This window comes from Oreochromis niloticus, linkage group LG5, assembly GCF_001858045.2.
Source record: "Oreochromis niloticus isolate F11D_XX linkage group LG5, O_niloticus_UMD_NMBU, whole genome shotgun sequence".
Lineage (NCBI taxonomy): Eukaryota > Metazoa > Chordata > Actinopteri > Cichliformes > Cichlidae > Oreochromis > Oreochromis niloticus.
Genome location: NC_031970.2, coordinates 37,674,719 through 37,689,571, shown reverse-complemented (window position 1 = coordinate 37,689,571; position 14,853 = coordinate 37,674,719). Strand labels below are relative to the sequence as shown.

The following is a 14,853-nucleotide window of genomic DNA, read 5'->3' as shown; positions in this document are numbered from 1 at the left end:
TCTTTATCAGGCAGATACCTGCAGGGGTGAAAAACAAAGACAAACTGAATAGCCACACGACTCAATCCCCACAGTCTCCTGTGTCAAAATGACCATAAATAATCAGCTGGTACAAAAATGAACATAATCAACTACATACAACTGTGGATAAGTACAGATTTGGTAATCTACATCCATCAGAGGTGACTAAAATGAATAACCAGTCAGTGTGTACTTTTGCTAAAACAATGTAGCACTCTGATACTACCAGTAGTGATATGTTTTGCCACACATGCTCCTGAAACCACTGACGGTGTCCAGAAAAGGACATTGGCTTCATACATAATTAGAAAACCTTCTGGCAAAACCTGATCTTATCAGGAGAGATGGCATCCATCATACTTTAGATGGAGCTCTCATTTCTAGAAATGTGAACAAATGTATTAAACACCCTGAAACACGACTATCCAAAGCTGGGACCAGGAAGCAGAATTACAGTCTGATATACCGCTCTTCAGTTTTTCTCCTCCTGTCTTCTCCCCAAAAGTCCACCCCGGAGAGAGTGTGTGTGCTCACAGACCACCAAATCAAAAACCAATAACCAGCAAAGAACAATTTAAGTACATGAGTATAGTAACTCCACCAAAGGGGCTGCTCTAACATGAGGTAGCTAGCTGTAATTGATTAATATATAGGGAAATGAAGTTAGATGAAAGATGAAGGATTACTGCAGGGCTGAAAGAGACACAAACAGGGTGCTGAGCCAGGTCAGAGCAGTGTGTAATGGAACGTGCAAAAAAACGGGCAGGTTGCTGGCGGTGTAGAGCAGCAGGGAACCGTAGCTGAACTGAACACAGAGTCACAGAGTGTGGAGAACTAATACAAGAATAGTAAAGTGAAAATCTGGTGCGGAGCAGCAGAATCGGATGGGTTTTGGGCTTGAGGAGAAGAGCTGAGGAGGTGAAGGGCTGTGGACTGAGGCGCAGCAGTAAGAGAAAGGCTGCATGTGAAGCACAAACGTACTTTTACAAAAATGAATTCATTAAAATGTGCTTCCGATGCTGTTGGAGCCAACTGTGAGATCAGTTTTAAAATGCAGGCAATGAGTTCTTCACAATGACACTCCTTTTTTAACACCTTTTCTTTTTTTTGGGCAATCCAATGTTATCCAAAATTAATTTGAACTTTGTAAAACTAATAAAAGCCCCACAAAATGAATCTTAAATACGTGTTTTTATCAAATTCTATTTAAAATTCAAATTTTAGAAGAAACCTAAGTACTAACTTCTTCAAGAAACAGCTTATTTGTCATTACTGCTCAGTCTGGCCATTTTTTTGGAATTCTGGTGCCTCTAATGTCAAAATCCTCACAGTTATAATAATAATAATAATAATAATGATAATAACAATAATAATCTTTAAAGACCCTCAAGGTCACCTTACATTAGAAAAGCAAAATAAAAACATATACACAAAAAGTAAACAAATAAAACCATAACTATAAAACTAATCAAGGTAACAATCCAGGCCAAGTTATAATGATGGCTGTGCAGTTCTGAACAGATGGGTTTTGAGACATGATTTAAAAGTAGAAAGAGAATTTATAAACCAGAGATCTGGTAGAAGTGCATTCCACAGTCTTGGGGCAGAGCAGCTACAGGCTCTGAGTCTCACGGACCTATTATTATGCCAATAGAGTTTTCAGACTGCAGGCTTACTTGTGGTTCCTAGGAGGGAGAGCCTTTGGCTATCAGAGCCCTCTACTATGTTAACAGATACTGTCTGGTGCCAGTACAGGAGCCTCCAGGGTGAAAAACATTACAGTCTATTATCAAATTATTCATATAGCTCAACATAAGCTTTGTGCTGTATTCTGTTGTTCCAAGAGTTGAAAACAAGCCTTATTGTATTGTTACTTATGGTTACATAAGCGTGTATACCTAATAAGCATCTCTTTCAGCTCACGTCACAGCTGCAGAATAATACATTTTAAATGGGTATACTAACCATCTGACTAACCATCAACACCAAGACAAACTGGAAGTGCACCACATTAAGGTTTAAGGTTTCATCATTTAATGCTGGCGATTTTATCTTATGTTAGATATTTTGCACTCTGCACTGACATTTTCACCTTTCTGCACCACTTTCTATCAGAAAAATTGTAAAATATCATTTTATCTATAGTTACAATCAAAGAGGCTACTTTCAGTTATTCCCTTATTCATGAGGGTCATCACTCCAGGTGGATCTGCATGTTTGATTTGGCACATTTGTGATGCAGGATTTCCTTGGCGACCCAACCCTAAAGGAATCTGCAACACCAAAACTTGTAAAACTTGTAAAACTTGTAAACAGCCTAACACACCTACCATAGTGCGAGAAGCAGCATACACCCTGGACAGATTGCTAGTCTTTTGCTGGGCTAACACAGAGAGACAGACAACCATTCGCACTCACATTCATGGGCAATTTAGAATCACTGATTAACCTACCCACTAAGTGCATGACTTGGACATGTCTTGGAGAGAAAAACAGCTGATTGCACATTCATTCTAAACAGTGATTTTTTTATAGATGCCAATTGATCTCACAGCTTATCTAGCAAGTTGGTCCCCCTTGAGTCTCCTGTAAAAGACCTTGGGCTTATCCACAATGTGCATGTGCAAGCAACCAAATAAGCTACTGGGCTTCTTGACAACCTTAACGGGCCACAGACACTTTAGCGTGTGTTAATCTATTTTTAGACTTCACTTGTCAAGCACTGCTGCCGTGCTTGCCCTTACAGAACACCACAGATCCTCCACAACAAGAGGAGTCATGACATGACACAGTTTAGTTACTGTTTGTATCCACAAAAATATGTTTTAATTGGAAATTATATCTGATTGACACCAACACAGACAATAAAGACCTTTTAAGGAGGAATAAAAAAGAAGGTTAATTAACTTTTCCATCTCATACAGTGATCAGACCCCACAGGGTAAGAGGAACGTCATAGGAAAAGATTTGGTATATTAGAGGAAATAGTCTCTCAACTTTGATTGAATGCAGTCCTGGAGTTTGTGTTCACCAAGTAAAAGTTTATTTCTCCCCTTTGGGTCTGGCAATCTATCAATTTCTCATTACCATCTGCCTTCTAATGCCTGTCCTGATTGTGTGATAAATCACCACATTTTGCACTTCTGATGTGCAGGGGTTTTTTTAAATGTTTTTCTATTAACTCTTTTGAAAGTTTACTCACATCATAACAACAGAGGGTGTAACAGACTGAGAATAAACATTAACAGAATCATATAAAGCAGAAGGTCTCTTCTACCTCCAAAACAGTCTCCATGAATATTTCACTGCAAAATGTGTTCTCTCCTTTTGAAACTTTATTTATTCTTCTCATCTTCTGCATTCAAATGGCAGCCTGTCAAGACCACCCTCGGGGTTCAAAATCCACACTGTTCTCTGTGTGAAATGTATTTCAGCTTTGGCTTTAAATCAAATAAATAAATATATATTTGTTTAAAAGAACAGCTCATATTTCACAGCTCTCCCACAGCATCTGTGGCATATGTGCTTACTCATAAAGTCAAAACGATGTTGTATTCCGGACCAATTTTCATATGTCTTCTGGCAGGGAACAATTCTAACTCGCGATTTGCTGTGAATTCTGAGCTGCTGACCAGCGAGATGTTATCCCCTGCAGCGCTGCGCACACACGTGTAAACACACTGAAGTGATAAAGCCTCGAGTCCAACTTTGAAATAAACACCCTTTCAAAAGAACAGCTCTTGGTGAAGGACGTCCAGGGGATTGTTCATTCTCTGGTCCCTTTGAGGGAACGCAATGTGACACAGAGCTGGCTGAATAAACCCTATTAAGGCTTTAAAGCATGTTATACAGCAGCTACTGCTCTATATGCTGTAGAGGACATGCTCATAAATGGTCTAGAAATCATATTTTTAAGGAAATATTAAATTAATTCATTCATTATTGTCATATTAAAACTTGGGTCGTAATTTGAACTCACAGAAATACCAAAATAGGGAGTAAGGAAGGACAAACTTTCAGCTGTAGGGACTGTGAAATTCATAATTAATAATTAGTTAATAATTCATTTTCTGATTACCTAATTGTGTGGATATTTTTTGCCAGTTTCCCAGATCAAGGCTAAAGTAATCAAATGTCTTTTTCCATACTCAAACTGAGATGACATTAAAGCAAAAGCAACTAAGCAAATAATTCCCAACAGCTGTTCGACTTAATACCCCGTACAGTCTCACCAGATTAGTTACAACCACTTTGTTCTGACCTGTAAAAAAACCAAATGATGGTAACGATCCACCACTTAGGAAGGACAAAAAAAAGTATTCGTCTTCAAATTCTTCTTGTGAACAAATGCAAAAGAACAATGAGCGTGATGTGAACTGTCTACCACGTCTGTTCATCGAAGTCTGATACACTTGATTCTTCTTGGCCTTTAAGTCTGCTCACGTACTCGCATCCAAAAACTATTAAAAACACATTACTGCGCAGATCCAAATGTGTATTAATTTACAGCTGAAACTGGCACCCAGAATATTAACAGAATTCTCTCTGTTTGAAACAAGCTTGTTCACGTGGGCCTTATTTAGCCATTGTTATGAACTTCTAAGTGATGAAACGGAAACTCACATTTGCACACATGAGATCTGTGTGCATTCATTTATCTGCTGATTTCTTGTAGTAATGACAGTTCCAGGCAGCTTCACAGACCCCAAGATGATGTCTTCAAATATCTTTTTTTTGTCCAGACCAGCCAAAGCCAAAAAAACTGCAAATGTTTTGGTGTTTTGCTTTGAAGAATTCCAAGTGATTAGCCAGTTTAGTCAGATTTACGAATCAATTTATTTGAATGCAGGTTTATTGAAAGGGATATTGCCCGAAGTGTCGCTTAATGGATTAGAAATCTGTGTGCGCAAAATATTTCCAATTTATAAAAGCTATTCAAATTTGACAGATCCTTGTAAACTAAGGACAGGCTGAGATCCTCTCTTTCAGCAATAGAGAGGAAATGTATTATTATTATTGAAATATGCATATGCATTGCTCTGTCTGTTGATGTAAAAGATAAATGGCATACAGTACATGCAATTGTGCAGCTAGTGTTGTGTATAATCACTGATTTCTCTGATGTATATAATGTTTGAGCATGAGCTGTGTGCAAATGCAAAACACGCTGGAATTCACTTAATGAATGTGGATTATTAAATACCCTTAAAACCTCAAATCCCTCTATCAACTTTCACTGCAATCCAAAAACTATGAGCCAAAACTGTATGTGTAGCCTTCCATTAAAGCATACAAAAGTATCTTGAACACCTCAAAAGGTAAAAATGACCCTGCCTAGAAACATTATATATTGTTGTTTATATCACTGATCCTTCTTAAAAACATGAAAACTGTAATGTCAAAAGAATCTTTTACACACTTCTGTTTCAGATCCCACAACACATCACATGTGACCTTGATAAGAGCTGGGTGACCTTGTGTCATATGTAAACTTTAAGCGTAAACAGAGGAAAGCAGCCCTTCCACAGAGGATTAGCTCATAGGGCGTAAAGTTTAGAACAAGAAGATCCCACTGTAGCAAAACACAAACAGACTCTGAAGCAGCTCTTACTTCACTGACTACCCGGAGTAACAGGGTGACCCGTCTGACTGTGTGGTGACAGGCTAACATTATGCACTCTGTGTCTGTGTGTTTGTGTGTGGACGTCTGTCAGAGGGCCCACGAGGAACAGAGCTCTCCCATTGGTCCTCCAGTCAAGGCCAGGAGTATATGCTGACTGTGGTCAGCACAAAAAGAACAGCTGACGTGGCCCAACTGTTGACAGAACACAGGGGACAGGACTCCCTGTCAGCTGTGTGTGTGTGTGTGTGTGTGTGTGTGTGTGTGTGTGTTTGTGCATAAAAGAAGTGATTTTGACCAAACCAAACTCTTATGTAATACAGTTTTACACAATTTCAGGAGAATTCAGAGACATATCTTTCCCACTCGGAAACTAAAAAGCCATAATAGGACGGAAAATCCCAGTAGGTGAAACGAGCTGCCATCATCTGTGTTGCACCAAGAGCTATTTATAGTCCCATACAAGTGATAAGCAAGTAAATATGATAATGATGTCATAGGTGAAAAAAGGCTTTATTGTATCACACACTGCACACATAAACAGCCAGGTTATTGCAGCAGAAGCAGCTTTTCTGAGCAGAACTACTTTTTGTGAAGGCAGCATTTTGAGCAGCAGCTGCAGTGTAACTGTTGGTGTCTGAACTTGTGCAGGGATCATTAAACGAGCCGTTAGACTGCCCAGATAGCAAGGAAACATTGAAACAATGTTGAGTCAATATCAGGCGACGTCATTGAAGCAACGTTGAAGTGTGACGTTGACCCAACGTCACTCTTGCACCCATTTTTAACGTTGAAACAACGTCAGGTTTTGATGTTGAATCAATGTTGAAACCTGACATTGATTCGACGTTATATTTTCTAACACTGTTGACATTGAAACAATGTCAGATTCTGATATTGAAACACTGTTGAGCTATGGTATTGATTTTCCACCCCTTTCGCACAGTTGCTTTTTACTGAAAAAAAAAACAAAAACAAAAAAGGTCAATAGACATGTATCATTTGCAAAATACTTTATTAAAAGACAAAGTTTCCTATTTACATTTCTATGTTTCACGTCACTTTTTATCATTTACTCTGGGATGGGGATGGATGATGTGCGTCCTGCGCGCCACCCGTACGATCTGGAGCATATCTGAGCCATTTCTGGACTGCTTGAGCAAAGACCAACTCAGACAGAGTTCGCCCCTACCTGCTGCGCCAGGCCATCTAGGACAAAAATAGACACACACACAAAAAAACAAAGACAAAAAAAAGGGAATTAGAGCACATGAATAAGCTCTTGTTAATTGTCTTCAGCAGGGAGAAAGTATGTAAACTCCTAGGCTGATAAACATGAAAGTCACCAGGCGGAAATCTGCAAACTGCCGCATTTGATTCCCAAAGAGCTATAAGCTGAAAATGTGATGTGTCTTAGCATGGTGTGCCGTTTTTTTTAAAGGATACACGTGTATCCTTTTAAAAAAAAAAAAAGAAAGAAAACATGGGGTCCTCGGGCTGTACAAAGTGTACAACCCGAGGACAAAACAAGCCGAAGACCAAAGACTATCTCCAGATTAACCGGACATGAAAGTCTTGTTATTAAGAAAGACAAAGTAATATAGCAAAAACCAGACATAGGAAATGTGAAACGCACCCAGCACATCAATTGATCCCTTTATTGTTCACTTTAGGCTCATAAAACTACAATAAATGTTAAAACTTACCAAATACGCATCTGCACAGCGCTGTCTCTTTAAATGCCCTTTTTTGCTTTGTCTGGTCCTTGGTTTTTTTTTCCCCTGCCCAGTTGAGTACAGAGGCCAGCTCCTTTGTAATGGCATAAACCATTACACGGCGGACTCGCACCTCCAGTGTGGTCCAGCAGCACCAATCAACGCAAAGCGTCTCACCTATAGACACATTTTATGAGATGGAATTAGCGTGTCTCATGTCTTAAATGTGTATGCAAGTGCTTGTGTGTTTACTTCATGTAATTGATGATAGAAACATGTCATTTAGTTTTCCCTAAAGCCTGATTTTCAAGTCATACAAAGAATAAACCAAAGTATTGGCAGTACAATGTATTTCTATTCCCTTTTGTTGGATATTCATTTGTTAGTTCTTGTAACTGCTAAAAGTGTTTACTAGTTTTTGCCTGTCATATATTTGTTATACCATGTAAACTGTGAAATTCCAAGATTTTCAAACTTGCCTTGTAATAGTGGCCTCACAGAGTCTCTGGAATCTACAGAAAAAAAAAAATCACAACAAGACGACATTCAGGAGTATAAATTGGGGATTTTTTTAGATAAGAGTACAATGACATTGTGATGCAGCTTTAAAGCTTTTTTAAAAGCATACCATCTATAGGGAAGACATCAGACTCTGCATGCTGGCGAGATCGCAAAGCTGTGTCGGTTTGTGCCGGAGTGGCGAAAGGTGCCGGAAGCTGGGTGGGGCATTATGATGGTTGCTATCAGTGGTCTGGGGGGCAGACTGTGGAGTGATGAGGGCTGTTTAGAAAAAGATAATTTAAGTATTTAAGAATACAGACAACTTGTCAGAAAAGTTTCCTCGTGTCAGACACAGATATGTACACAGACACTAGACAGTATTTTATTACCTGGTATTTTCACTCGAGGGGCCTGGGGAAACCGTTTTTTTGTAGGCTGCTCATCCTCTGAGTCCATATATGTGTACAGGGGATTTGGTCTAAAGAAAAGAAATTAAAAACGGTCTTAAGTAATTGTAAATTACAAACTTCCAGTTTTTGGACTATATTATGTGGTGATATTGCAGTATGCAAGCACCACAGATATGTATAAAAGACAAGATCATAAATTCTTAACAATCAAAGATATGTTTGTGAATAAAAAGGTTTTACTTGTGCTTTCTTTTAAGCCTGGTCTGGGTTTCTTCTTCGGACTGAAGGTCAGACGTATCACAGCGTTCACGTGGATATCTCTGACGACTGCGTTCTGCTTCGTGAAATGTGCCTGGAAATACAAACACAACGTACGGCCAGACATACATTAGGTGTGGACAAAAGGTGCAAACGCATAGAAAAAATCAGCGGTTTCAAAAATACGCTGGTACGTGTGGACGTAGCCTTATTCATTATTCAAGGCACAAACGGAAAGTCATGTACGCGTGCAACGTAAAGTTAGGTCAGCTTGCAACGTACAGTCACGTGGGCATGCTGCGTGAGCATTCAAACTGAGTCTAAAGTTTTCGTGTGCGAATTGAAGCGAGTGCTCTCCAATCATCAAAAGTAACAAAGTCATTGAACACGTTTATACAGTTAACTTTACGTTTATCAATCATATATCACAGATTTAGAATTTTTTGTAGTACTAAGCAACTACAGAGCGAAAGTCTGGGTCAAGCGCTGAGGCGACGACGGCAAGAACAAAGGAAACCTCGAAGCGTTAAAGCTAGCTTTGTAAGGGAATATAACGAAGAAATTATGAAACGAAAATGTTTTCTTTGTTGATATACTTTGTTCGCAGTGCAATTTATTTGTTGCCGGATTGTAAGAAGTAGACACAATTTCGGGCTCCCACATTTTGTGGGAGCAACGTAAATAACAGTAAAAAAAACTCGTTAATGTTGTACATTAACGAGTTTTTTTTACTGTTATTCAAATGCAAACATGGAAATAACGAGTAGGGAAAAAATCATTCATTCTTACCTTATACTAATCGTAGTGCGGGCCAGTGCAGTGCATGAACTGATGCCTTCTCCGGTCAATTCTGCTGAGAGTAAATCAAATGTCCCGCTCTACTGTAGAAGACAATGAATACCTGGGGGGATGTACCAATGTGAGAGGGGTGCTGCGGAATAGTCCAAGTGATCGCTGCTTTAATTTCCCGGTCAACTACACATAAATTGCACGTAGACACGATTTTTTAAAGCTGGTGAACTAGACCAAGTCATTGATAACAAATAAACAATAAATCTACTTTCTCTGGTACTTTATACCCGATCAGTTGCAATGCAATTTAATGCTCAACTACAAATCGATGGTTTTTGATGGTGACCGGAGCCGAATGATCGTCAACTATAAATAGACGTTTTCTCGACGTTGTTGTTGTCACCTGGTCGACTATAAATAGATCAAATATCAATGACAAAAAAACAACGGTGAATCAACATCGTTACAACGTCCCTATAGTAAGACCGTCGGTTTACCACAGTATTTCAATGTTGTTACAACATTGGCATTTCAACCCCGACCATATACGACGGTTCGGATGGAAAATCAACATAGATTCAATGTCGTCTTGCTATCTGGGTGTAGAGCTGATCATTCACCACTGGAGATGCTGTAGTTTCACATTTACATTAAAGGCACATAGGAGGATGTAGGACGTGAAGGAAACCATGACAGCACTGTAATCAGAGATTTTATCATATCATATCTAATATCCCCTCAGGCAACGTTATCAATACTTTCACGGCAGCAGAAAGGCTCATCTCAAGGCTTCAAATCCAGCCTTCACTAACCAGTGAGTGAAGCCACAGTAGCAACATTCGTTTTTTATATTGTCTATGTGCAATATAAAAGTCCAAAAAGTCAGGACAATGTATTTGCAAAATTAGTCTAAATTTATACCCTTAAAAACATTTCAAAATGTTCCTACGTCAGGCTGCACAGTTGCTGGATGGTAGAAGTTATTTCAAACTAACACCACAAATGCAAATTAACAGTGAGTAGATTTCCATAATTTGCAAGGAGCAGACCACATCTACAAACCACCACTGAAAGAAAGGAGAAGAAATTATCCATAGAAACTATGACAAAGCCCATTTTAATGCATAGGTCTGATTTTCTCTTTGTGGTCAGCAGTCCAGCGGCTTGTGCATTAAAGGCAAATGTAATGTAAAAATGATTAATGTATCGATGTAGACAGCATCTGACAAAGCCGGTAGCTATTTTGGCTGACAATCACAAAAAATGTCAGAATATTGCAGCCTCAGCTGCTTTGCTTTCAAATTGTTCTTAACATTGTCTCTTTTGAGTCCTTAAACTTCAAAAGATACCTTCAAGGTATTTCATTCATTGGACAGGCTTTAAACAGAGATCATACCCTCCATACAGTATTATATTTTTAAATGAGAGCTGCATTTAGTCAGTTGCCAGCAGCTTTGATAATGAAATAATTGCTGTAGTCATTTATCACTTTCTGCTATTCTCTGTTTAATGTTTTCACACTTTATAGTCCAAGCAATTCACCACAAAACAAATTTTCAGATGACTCTGGAAAGAAATCCTTTAATGCGGGGCTGTATGCTGTGTATCTTATATCTCCTGGAAGTCAAACGTCTCAGTCAAAGCTTCGTTCATAACAGAACGAAGAGGGTTTGTGACAGAAGGGATATTGAAAATGCTAACTCACTTGATGATAGCAAGTCTTTCAAGTAATGTGCAAGCAACTTGAAAGAATCACAAAATAAATCCAAATCGTCTTTTTCATTAAAGGTTTTTGCAAAGAATGCCCATGAAGTGGTTACTGCCCAGTTGAAGGCTACCAGCTTTTATTTCACAAGGTCTGAATAAACATGTTTGTGTAACTGTGTTGTATTCCACGTGACTTCAGTTTGGCGATGGTGGGAAGGAAAAACTCCCTTTTAACAGGAAGGAACCTCCTTGGCTCCATATTTTCATTGTTGATCAAATACAGCTGCTTGCCCATGAATTGCGCTTATTGGTTCCAATTGCACTTGCACTACAATCACGATTTCAGTTTGTTTGCTGGAGGAGGAAAATAGTGGCACAGTCTACAGCGTGGTTATGGATATTACTTTTATTTTTTTTGCACAAAAGGATGAGAGTGCAATGGTAAAGTGCAAACTGCATACAGAACAGAAACAACCGCATTATCCTCATAACACAACTTCAGCTCTTTGCAAGGGTCTGCACAGACAGCATGCTAAGGCTAAGCTAACCAAGAATCCAGACTGATGATGAAGCTGAGTGAGTGCCGACCCCAGCCCAGCAGCCTGAACATCAACAGGTAACAAACTGATGAGCAGTAAGTCTGCATCCTCTGTTTCCACCTGTTCAACTGTCTATAGCACAATCTCTGTGGTGATCACTTTGAAGTCTGCGCATGCTGCTTTTTATTTTTATTTTGTACTGTTGCTTTGTGCTCATACCTAAATACTAAAGAATTGAGAATTGATAAGACAACTGATAAGGAACCTGGGTAGGGTAACTGCTCAAACAGTCAAATCAAATAAGAATGTATATGGCCCATGAAGTACATGAACAAGTAGACTGTAAAATTGCTATATTGGTGATCAATGTCTCATGTTAACTTTGCATTTCATGTATTGATTGCATAGATTCATGGAAAATTAATCAACAGTGCAACATTTATGAAAGCGAGCAGCTTGAGCACTCTGCAATAGTCCTGGATGGACCTGCTTTTTCACACATTTCCTTTCCGTGTCCAATTTGAGATAAGTGTCTCAAAGTGTGTGAAATGATTTGTGTCATGTAAGAAAGCGGTTTCACCCAGTATACCCTGATTTGTGTGAGTCCTCATTTCTCCAGATCTTTAGGTAGTAGGTGCAAAGCCAGTGTGACCAGAGACATTTAGTAAATAAGGCAGGTTGAAATAAACCAGGATTGTCCATTAAAGAAGCTGAAACCAGAGAATGTCTGGTGAGTGTTTTATATTCCTGAGTGAGAATTAATAAATACATATATTTTATTTATATGTCCATCATATTCAAACATAATGAAAAAGTCCAAATAAGGAATCTCATCAGCGGAAAGCACTGACCTGAATGTGTAAAGCTGCTTGCTTTTGTCAATAACACAGTGCACAATAAATCCATGGGGAATCATTGTTTAGATGCAATACGATAAGAGCATCACAGCCTGATTTTGTACTTCCATCTGCTAAGCAGTTAACCCGGCATGTTTAGGCAGCTTTGATTGAACATTTCTCTCCTGATAGTGGCACTCGGCTGCTCTCCAACACAACTACGTCGTTTCCAATTGTAAAAGCCCTCCACTGTGGTGAGGAGTCCAAGTCAAATTCAAGATGTTTGCACACATTAATTCCTCATCTCACTGAGAGCCCCTGGCACAGGAAATGTATGACACACAGCATCTGACCACCCGCCTGAGGTGGAACTCTTAACTAAGCGAAGGATGCGTAAACTTGTTTCCTCACAACGCAACTACAGACGGGTTTTCTCTCCTGCGAAAATACAAAGAAAGTCACACCCACTGATTCAGACTTCGACCACCATGATCCGATACAGTTTGAGCTCCACACAATATCATTTTCATGGGGTTGCATATCTATTGAGCGGTGCGCCTGACGGGATCCATTACGCAATACGCGTGCACAGCTCGCACAGCCTTGTGTGAGCCTGAAATAATCCCTGACAGTGTGCACGTTACACGGACAATTAAAGAGCTGATCCGTGACAAAGTGGCAGAGAACTGGGAATTTGGTTTGGTTGTTGAGATGAAACAGACACACAGCATATCTCTCAAGCCGCGGAGCGAATAACAAGATGAGGAAAATAAACTTTGACAGCATCCTATTCAGCCAAACCAAGCACCACCCAATGCCAGATAACTTACTTTTCCTGCATGACATTCTCCTTGATGGCTCCCAGGGCGGAGTGGTTGCCCTGTTGAAGCCTGCAGGTGGCCAGGTGCCGTTGGTGCTGATCTTTTAGACAGACGTTTTCCTTGCAAAGATCCGTCACCTGGAGCTCCAGCTCCTCAATCCGGACCCTCTGCTTCTCCAGCAGCCCCTGCTGGGTCTCGATGATCTTATTCAGCTCCTTCAGATACTCCGCCGCCTTGCTGGGGTTCTCTGTCGGGTTCTCCATCTCGTAAAAGCCCCGTTGCCCGTCCATGAAGGCGATATCCACAGAAAGCAAAAGAGCAGCCCTCTCCCTCTCTCTCACGCGCGCACACACGCTCACTAGTAGTAGGACCGCGCGCAGTCAGAGCCACAGTCTCCTTCGCTCCGACATGGCGTGTTTGTTGTGCAGTAGTGGCGGCGTTGTGGCGAAGTTGGCCGCGTTCGGTGCGCTGCTGTACGCTGCTACTGCCGCCGCGTCCACGAGCTCTGCGCTGCAACACTCTCTAACCTCCAGCCTGCCGCTCCGCACACGGAAAACTCTTTAACCCTTTCACGGCCGGCGGCTAAGCGCTCCGCCTGCGATCAGCTGTCTCGCTCACACTCACTCTCACACAGTCACACACACACACCAAGTTTGGGTTTTGCATGTGGGTCTAATCAACAGGTAGAGCGTCGCTGCTCCTGCACACAGGTGCAAACTCACGTCACTGCATAACTGCATGTTTATTCAGGTAAAAGCGGCAGCTTCTACATCAGTCCACCTCTGTGGGGTACCAGGGTTAGTCTGATTGCAGTCTACAATCAAGATATGCTGTTCGCTTCAATAAAACAGTGAATTCAATTAAAATAAATGTATGGTGTGGTATAGTCATCATCTTGTTTTGTTTTTACCAAAAATTATCAAATAACTTCCTGGCTAACTTATCAGCGTTGCCAGCAAGATCCACCATAGATTGTATGGCTGATTGTATTATAGTAAAATTATATATTTTTTTAAGTCACACAGCCTTCTTAGACAATATGCTAGTTTTATTACACAGTAAGGTATATTATTTGCCAGATAGTTACAAGACCCCGAAAAGAGGGAAGTTAGCGAGCTTGACGCTGGTTGTGTGATCAAAATGCTACCAATATGAACTCATTCACTACTTAATGATGCAGAGTACACTCAGAAGTAAATGTACACAGAAGTAATATGTGCAAGATAATTGTAAAGGGGGTGTTTACTCATGATAAAAGTACTCTTAAATGGCAGCAATCTTGTAACATTCACTAACTTTAAAACTAACGTTGCTCCAGAAGCCAAGCATTAAACTGAGGCAAGCTGCAAGGGAGTTGCCAGCGTTAACTTGTGTTAAAACACAGGTCTTTGTATTATGAGCTACACATTTTAGTGCACAGCTGCTTTGCTTTTTAATCCTACATTAGACTTTATTAAAGGTGGGCTATAATATAGACATTATGCTGTCTTCAGCATTAGAATATTCCTTTTAAGAGGAATCTTCCAGCACGAGAACAGGTGTTAGAGGGAAGAGAGCTCATTAGAAGAAAACCAGAATCTATTAACCCTTAGATGCACACATAATGACCCCACGGGTTGTTTTCCTTCAAAAT

At 40.1% G+C, this 14,853-nt stretch overlaps 1 protein-coding gene across 5 annotated transcripts in view; it reads right to left on the bottom strand.

Annotated features, from left to right (window-relative positions):
- Positions 1 to 13,806, bottom strand: part of iqsec1b (IQ motif and Sec7 domain ArfGEF 1b) — a 262,794-nt gene extending 248,988 nt beyond the window's left edge. For all 5 annotated transcript variants that reach the window (XM_005452240.4, XM_019358559.2, XM_019358558.2 and 2 more), the window contains exon 1: positions 13,230 to 13,806. In XM_005452240.4, coding sequence (XP_005452297.1) covers positions 13,230 to 13,510 — 281 coding nt within the window. In that variant the 5' untranslated portion in view covers positions 13,511 to 13,806. The remainder of the gene's footprint in view (positions 1 to 13,229) is intronic.
- Between the last annotated feature and the right edge of the window lie 1,047 nt (positions 13,807 to 14,853).